Source organism: Ostrinia furnacalis, unplaced genomic scaffold (genome assembly GCF_004193835.3).
Source record: "Ostrinia furnacalis isolate ACB-3 unplaced genomic scaffold, ASM419383v2 OfSCF7341, whole genome shotgun sequence".
Classification (NCBI taxonomy): domain Eukaryota; kingdom Metazoa; phylum Arthropoda; class Insecta; order Lepidoptera; family Crambidae; genus Ostrinia; species Ostrinia furnacalis.
Window position 1 is genome coordinate 573,007 of NW_021137580.1, and position 8,309 is coordinate 581,315.

Sequence of the window (8,309 nt, forward strand, 5' to 3'; positions counted from 1 at the left end):
AAGATTCCTGTTCCACCTTGGTTGAAGTGATAATTATAGTGATTAGTGCAGTTATGTTAGGTAACATAATATTACGTCGTTTGAAACAGAACTCTCACAATATTATTTATTTCATCCTGATCTGTATGAATCTTGTTTACGTGTAAGTGATTGTGGACTTATGAAATCTTTATTTTTAATTTACCAAAAATGAAAATTGAATAAATCATACAATTAAGTGATGACTTGACTTTTTTTGTATTATCCAGGCTATATTTATGTACACTACGTCTCGCATTATTTATATTGAAAATAAAAGGTTTATTTATGAAAAATATTTTAATTCATGATCTCAATTGATACAAAACACGTTCAACAACTGACTTATAAATAAAACACGCGTCACCAGGAGTAAGTGTCGTCTTCTGCGTTGTACTTGACGCTGTCTAGCAGCGTGACCAGGTTTGGGTCTGGCGAGCAGAAGTGCTGCAGCATGTCTTCGCTGATGCCGCAGTCGGAAAGGTTCTCCTTGTTGAACGCTTTGCTGAACGCGTTCGGTTCGTTCTCTTTGGAGCTGTCGTCTGTAAAATGAAACAATCTTAGACAAGTGCTATAAATTCTAATCAGGGATAGCGTGGGTAGGCACCAGTCACTGAAACGACAGTCTTGCTCGTTGCGGAGTTGAATGGGAGAAGCTTATGTTCAACAAAGCATTCTGCACTGGTTATGATGATATTTTGGATTAGAATGAGGCTATCAGACGTTAGAAGAACAGGGTTTGACGTAAATCGTCCCATTCGTAAAATGGTCACACAGATAAAAGTTAAAGCCTACCATTTTACCCATCTGCGCTAGGAGGGTTATGTTTTTGGAAACAAAAGTTCATTTTGTAGGTGGCGCTGAAGGTAGCAGCAGAACTGTCTCGCAGGACGCGGGCCCGCGCAGCTCGATCGAGTAAAGCCTGGTCCGTGAGCACGTAGAATCCCGTCCAATGCGCGTAATTAGGGGAGAGTTCGGTATATTGTACCGCCGGGTAAATTGTACCACCCTCATATTTCGTAAAGTATTTATTGAATGTCTGTTATTGCAACACTCAGCGATACACAACTAAAATAAATTAATATCGGCCATGTGGTTTTTGCCGTGACAACAAACACGTGTGTTTTATTTTGAAAAGTATTTTTTCTTTGTTTTCAAGTAACTTTTGACAATACATGTTTAGTTTGTAATTTTGTTAAATTTAATCACAGGGTGTTTCTAATATATTATTTAGAAGCGTAAATTAGTTTGGATTACAATTATTTGAAACATTTTTCGGTATTTATAAGCTATATTTTTTACCGATTTTTTAAAAGCACTATCACCTAGTCGGCTAAATTGTACCACATCAAGTTGTATGGAACTTTACCAAAGGATTTTGAATTTTTTTTTAGTAAATCATATTTTGAAGTTATAATAGCGTAGTTATGTTTGACTAACAATAAATGAAAGCAAAAGACTGGCAAAGTAGATTAGGTACAAGTGTGCGTTACGATAATTGGAATTACAAAACTTGTACTCAAAATCGTGATAACGTGTAAAACAATATCGATTGTCTATGTTATTAACTACTGTTCCTTTTCGTTTCCTAATTTGTTAAGAATGTATCGTATAATATTTTGCCATAGTTTTTTTATAGGCTTGAAATTTATTGAAATCCAATTTAGTAACCCTGTGGTACAAATTATCGAACCGGTTGGCTAAATTGGACCGAAGCTCTGAACTCGTACTTTGTTGATTTGTGCTAAATATACAACAATCATGTTAATTAATACTTATGAAATAGTAAGTTGAATAATGTATCTTTTATTATATACCATGGACATTAGCAAAAACAAAAGAAAACTATGTGTAAAATGGGATTGAAAAAAACTGGTCCAAATTAGCGGACTCTCCTTTATATTGTTGTAGCGCTCGCACACTCACTGCGGGCGCGCGTCGCACAGTCGCGACAGCAATATAATTACGCGCGAGCGATAAGGATGGGTAGCTTGGGGTCATAGGACGGGATTCTACGTGCTCACGGACCAGGCTTTACTCGCTACCCATCCTTATCGCTCGCGCGTATAGTTCCAAAATACTGAACTGTCCTACCCCTGACATTGACAGTGGGGCGCCACCGTCAATACCGGATCGCTGGTTCCGATTTTTGCCATGTCGGAAACCATATAGTTGAACGATGGTAGCGCCCCCCTGTCATTGAGTTTGGTGGGACAGTTCAGCGTGGGTCATCTATAATTATATTGCTGTCGCGACTGTGCGACGCGCGCCCGCAGTGAGTGTACGAGCGCGACAGCAATATAATTACGCGCGAGCGATAAGGATGGGTAGCTTGGGGTCATTGGACGGGATTCTACGTGCTCACGGACCAGACCGAGTGCACGGTGTGGTCGCTCACCTGGCGCGGTGTGCGCTCGCGGCGTGCTAAACGCTTTCGAGGGCGCGTGGTGCGCGCAGGTGGCGCTGAAGGTAGCAGCAGAACTGTCTCGCAGGACGCGCAGCAGCGAGTGCAGCGCCGTCGGCAGCACGGGCCCGCGCAGCTCGATCGAGTAGTACTTCTTGCTGTCCGAGTGGACCGTGTTCTCGCGGACCTGGGTGTCGAGAAACAGATGTCAAGTTGAGAGTGGAATACTCAGGTTTTTTTGAGCTTCATAATCAATATCAGCCAGAGGATTCCATTGCTAAATTTTGGCCTTCAGTGAGCAAAAAATTAAATTTGAGCTTCAGCAACTAAAATTTTTTCTTATTTTTTGGACCTTAAGATCATGAATATTGTGTCCCCAGCAAAACGCTGACATGCGAAGAGCATTTTTACACTGGCTGCGGGACATTAATTTGACAAGCGCCGTACTACTAAACTGTACTGAAATCTCACACAAAGCACGTGCGCCGGCGTTCCAAGCTATATCGGGATCCAACTGTGTGGCCCAAGTGCCCAACGCAACGTAACGACATTGTACTTTGACGGGTATTTGCAGTCCAAACGATAGAAGAACCTTCTTACCTTGAGCGCCTGCAGCGTGCCTCCATGGAAGGCCACGGGCGCCAGCAGCGTTGGCGGCACGCCGGCCAGCGGCCCGGTGGGGCCCACCACGGACTTGCAGTTGAGTAGGAAGTTGAACAGCGCCTGCGCGTCCGCGCCACGCACGAATACCAGAGACTCGGCTGCGCTGTCCACGCTGCTTTCCGCGGTTTGGGTCACTCGGGTCTGGAGGAAATGTTTCATTTAAATTATCTGCCTAACAAAAAAGATGTATTATTTACAGATTTACAACCTGGAATTCCAAGAAAATGGGTATGAAATTATAGTGCTGAATGGGACAGGATTGTGTTTCTGGTACGGCGGAATGCTTGCTGCAACAAAGATCTTTTGCCATTCTGTATCCGCGGAACTCGCGAATTTTACTGGGTATAGTTGACGTATAGGTATGAGGAATAGCTAACGTCAAATAGCGTTGCCAAAGGTTAAAAAAATTCCCACATTCCTTATATCGTTCCCACGATAGTAGGAAGAGATGGGCTAGAACAACAAAAAGTTACTTTGTTTATTAGACAAAGTAGACCAATAACTTACTTAGTTGATGTTGATCTTCTTTATAACTTCCGTCTCCAGTCCTAACTGTGACAGGAACTGGTCAGGGTCCTCGTCGCCTGACCCATCACCCTCCTTGCTTTCCGGAGGGTCGAGTCGCGAGCCCTCATCCATATTGTTTACACTGCAAACTTTACACGATAAAATAGAAACAAATTACTTACTTGGTTGATGTTGATCTTCTTTATAACCTCCGTCTCCAGCCCCAACTGTGAGAGGAACTGGTCAGGGTCCTCGTCGCCTGACCCGTCGTCTTCCTTGCCCTCCGGAGGGTCAAGCCTAGAGCCCTCGTCCATGGTGTCGTAGCAGCTGTCGAACGAGGAGTTCTTCGGCTTCTCCTCGTCGGAGTTGCTCAGTCTTTTCTTGGTGTCCGAACGGAGCGGCATTGTGAATTCAACATCTGATATCAGAAATGAAAAAAAATATGAAGTGTTTTATTGAGAAGTTTATGTTTTCTATCGTATGGTTTCACCATCATCATGGTGTCAGAATTTAAGATCTGCCTTTGCATGGTTAATCTGAAGTATGGTCATTATAAATTATTGATTCAACCTACAACCAATGTGTCCAGTACAAAACTACGAAGATGTTGGTCTCCAATCTAAGAGTAACATTAGTACTAGGTAAGGCAAAAGAGAAAGATATCCCCAGGACTACTCAAAATTCACTGGTTCATTTACATTGGGAGACCAAGCTGCAGATCCTGGCTATACAGGAGTTGCAGTGGTGGGATAAGTCCCGTTGGTATTGAGGCACAAAATATAATGTATATTTTTTACTAGCTTTTGCCCGCGGCTTCACCCGCGTGAAATTTAGTGTCACAGATCGGCATAAATTATAGCCTATATGGGCTGGGCTATAAACAATAATACTGTAAAGTTTCAACAAAATCCGTTCTGTAGTTTTTGCATGAAAGAGTAACAAACATCCAGACATCATGACATCCACACAAACTTTCGCATTTATAATATTAGTAGGATTTTATTTTATTCAATAAGTACACATACAGGTATTTTAGAGATATAATATACCTTCCTGCCGCAGCGCTTGCCGGAATCCACGTGAGGTGGGCGCGATGAGCGCACAGGGTTCCGTCACGCCGCAGACGCCGGCCGCGCGGAACAGTACCGTAAACGTGTTCGCGCACACGTAGAAGTATGGGCAGTGCAGTGCTCGTACAAGCTGAAAGGAAAAACCACAGTCTCAAAATTTGATTAGGCTGTTCACTTTAGGGAAGACTAAAACTGTATGCCGTTTGTTAACTGATGACAAATCCAGTCAGTAGAGCATAACTATTATTATCTTACATAGTTAAAGGCGCATTTATGAGCAATCAAACTTACCCAGTAAAGCAAACCTGGCAGCATGTAAGAAAATTATGATTAAAAAAGTTGGGGCTTTTGGAGACTAACATAAAAATTATCTGATTCACTCAATAGAGAATATTATACCTATGCTAAAATGTTACACAACATATCTGACTCCTCTTGTTCAATCAATTAGCTGTTTACCTGAAACAGAGACCTGAAGCTCTCCGTCCACTCCCTATGCAGGGCTTGCTTGACATCCTCATTGGTGGCCATGAAGCTGGTAGCCGCGACCTTGCCCGACGAGCGCGGGAACAGCTGCAGCCATGGCAAGTGCGGGTGCTGCCAGTACAGGCAGGTCTGGTGGAACAACGCACGTGGAGATGTGTCCAGAGACGATGATGAGGTGGTGTCGAGGCAGCGGACGAATCTACACATTTCATATTAAATCTATAGCGTCAGTGGCGTCGCGACTATGACGCCGCGACAGAGCGACAAATAGATGTTCTATGCAAATGTATGAAATTCTAGGGAATGTCACTCAAACGCAGCGTTACTGGCACTAAATACCAAAGCTAAAGACAAGCGTCTGTGACGTTTAGATCGAAAGGCTAGCTACCTTAGTTGCACTATGATACTTAAAGTTTAGAGTATAATTAATTTGTGTGTGTTTTTGGTTACAACTGAAAGAAGTCATCCAAGAAAACGCTTGTAGATAAATATGCAGAAAATATCTATTGTAACTTATTGTAAGCCACATCGGGACTGATCCCACCGCTCTTTCTAACTAATGCACAGCCAGGATCTACAGTTTTTCCAATGAATTCTATCACTTATCTTAATAAATGTACCTTTTTTATTTATAAGTAAATAAATAAATAAGCCACTTTTAGATTTTGAATTAAAAGTTTAAATTACTCACCCTGTGATTCCTGACGCTTCTTCACTTGCTTTCAACTTGGATGTCCAAGCAAAAGGCTTTGGGGACATTAACCTAATCTTAGTTTTTAATGCCCAATCAATGGGCAGATATTTATACTTCTTCTCGATATGTTGCTGAAAATAATATTACCTAAGTAACTAATATTGTTTAGGGTTTTATAACATGAAAATATTACTATTTCTTAATCTTTACACTTACAGGTTCTACGGAATGCTCTGCTGTGAATTTCTGCAGTAAATTGGAGAATGTGGAAAGTTTCTCTGTGTCCAGGTCTTGGGGAGGTTTCTGTGGTAATTTTGCAGGTAACTTCAGCAGTGCAAATAATGTTTTGTCGTTTGACTCGTCTAAAGGCGATTCCACTTCCACTTTCGGCTTTTTGGTTGCTTGAGAGTTGTTTCTAGAACATAATTGTGATGCTTATAATATGTTTTTTAATTCTACATGCATTGAAATAGTGAAACTTTGATAGCTCACTTCGAAAAGGGATTTTTTCTTTTGTCTCCATAATCTCCGTTTATTAATCTGGAAAAATCTAGATCTACTGTTTGGCTCGTGGCGACTGGCTCGTTACTGGTTGAAGGAGCCGGTTGTTTCATACGCTCCTGAAAAAATATAGTCTTTAGCAGTATTATACCAAGTGTTTTGATAGAGGTTATGTTATGCCTGCTGTGTGGTTGAACTATGACATGAATTTAGTAAATAAACACGTTGGAATATTATAAATTACAGTACAGTATTAAATAATCTGTAAAACTGATTTCATAGTACAAACATAAACGCTTACAGAATACGAAAATTGGTGAATTTCTTTGTGGTAAACAACAACTTGTTATGTATCATACAGGTAAATTTACTGATAAAAAGAATATTGTACTTTTATAATATGAAATGTATTGCAATAACTAAATAAGAAAAGTTACCTGCAAAGCCTTCTTTCGTCTTTTCAACTTGTGTAATTGCATAACTTCGTTTGGTCTTTTCCATGGTGAAGGCGGCTCCATAACTTTTGATTTAATTAACAGCTAACACACACACTATATCTAACAATATATTATTGTTGTTGTGATAATAATTCTAGTTTAGTTCAAATACATCGAGAAAAAACATAATGTTTACTTCCCCACCAAACATACAACTTTTTGACGTTTATGAATGAATGAATTCAAATTTCAATGAATGGAATGAATGAACGGCGAACTAATCAAACAATGAAGTTTCCGTTACGACCAGTTACGACCATAGACTACAGTTTTGACAACCGGAAATAGTAAAAAAGCAATAAAATGACGCTGAATAAATTAACGCTCCATAAAAAAAGCTGAATCGGATAACGGCAGTTTATTTTTCTACAATGACTTTGTTTGATGTTAGCTTAATTCGTCCGCGTGCGTTTAGAGGAGGCGCACACCGTTGATTTTTAGTTGGCCGATAGTTGTGCTCGATTTCAAATTGTATGAAGAATCGGCCAAATCGAATCGGCGTAGTTAGTGTGCGCACTCCCATACATGCCCATACTGATCAACAGCCCGACTAAACTATCGGCCGACAAAAAATCAACGGTGTGCGCCTACTCTTAATGAGGGCTATCGTTTTAGCGCTCACCAGTTAGCGCCACTGTAGAGTAAGGTCCTGTCACTTGCTAGTAGCGAAGACCAGTGGCTGGCACCAACTGGTGAGCGCTAAAGTGGTAGGAGGACTATCGCAATTGCACTCATCAAGATGGCGCCACTGTAGAGTAAGGTCCTGTCAATCGCCAGGGGTGCCAACTGTTAAGTATAAAAACGATAGCCCTCATTGAGTCAGTACGAAGGTACACAAAAAACAAATGAAATTTTTATTTTATTTAAAAACTTTATTAGTAATTTGTAAATACAAATAAAGATAATTACTAATAAATAATCCCGTTAACCCCAGTGGTAAGGTAAATAAATATTATACTTGTGTTACGAATAGGTTCACCACCACAATATTCGAGCGGCGGGGATCGAACCATGGGATCGAACCCAAGATCCTAGTGATCGGCCAGTCGTCGCCTTACTTCTAGTACTTACGAGTAACTATCTGTATCCAGTAAAGGATGGTACGGCAGTGTTTGCTTCGCGCTCGACTTGGCGGGGGCACTGCCGTGCCCCCAGATTAATAACGTAAAAAAGAAAATAGAGAACTGATCAAAGTAACAATGTTTCTTAATTTTACGTTCACATTCATATTGAGTCAAAATTGAATTATTTGAATCTTTTGTATTTGGTAACTAAATAACCGTGAGAATAAGTAGGTAGGTTACTAAGGGTAGGTAAGTAAAAGTTATTATAAATAAATAAGTTTCAATCTGTTGATTGAGCTCTTAGAATTATAGTGCATGCGACGTTGCGTGATAGGCAAGCGCAAAAGCGTGCCCGAACTTAAAGTTTCACACATTCATGAATGGCCCTCTAAAGCTTTAACAAAG

General features: G+C 40.7%; 1 protein-coding gene across 1 annotated transcript; it reads right to left on the minus strand.

Moving 5' to 3' along the window:
* Positions 1-303: 303 nt before the first annotated feature.
* On the minus strand, positions 304-7,019 carry hd (humpty dumpty). The gene is made up of 10 exons (XM_028320031.1): positions 6,781-7,019; positions 6,335-6,462; positions 6,059-6,257; positions 5,840-5,973; positions 5,122-5,347; positions 4,642-4,792; positions 3,775-4,010; positions 3,023-3,226; positions 2,417-2,609; positions 304-560 (listed from the first exon to the last, which is right to left on the minus strand). Exons 1-10 carry the CDS (start codon positions 6,859-6,861, stop codon positions 382-384), a joined length of 1,731 nt encoding a protein of 576 aa, XP_028175832.1. The 5' UTR covers positions 6,862-7,019; the 3' UTR covers positions 304-381.
* Positions 7,020-8,309: the final 1,290 nt, after the last annotated feature.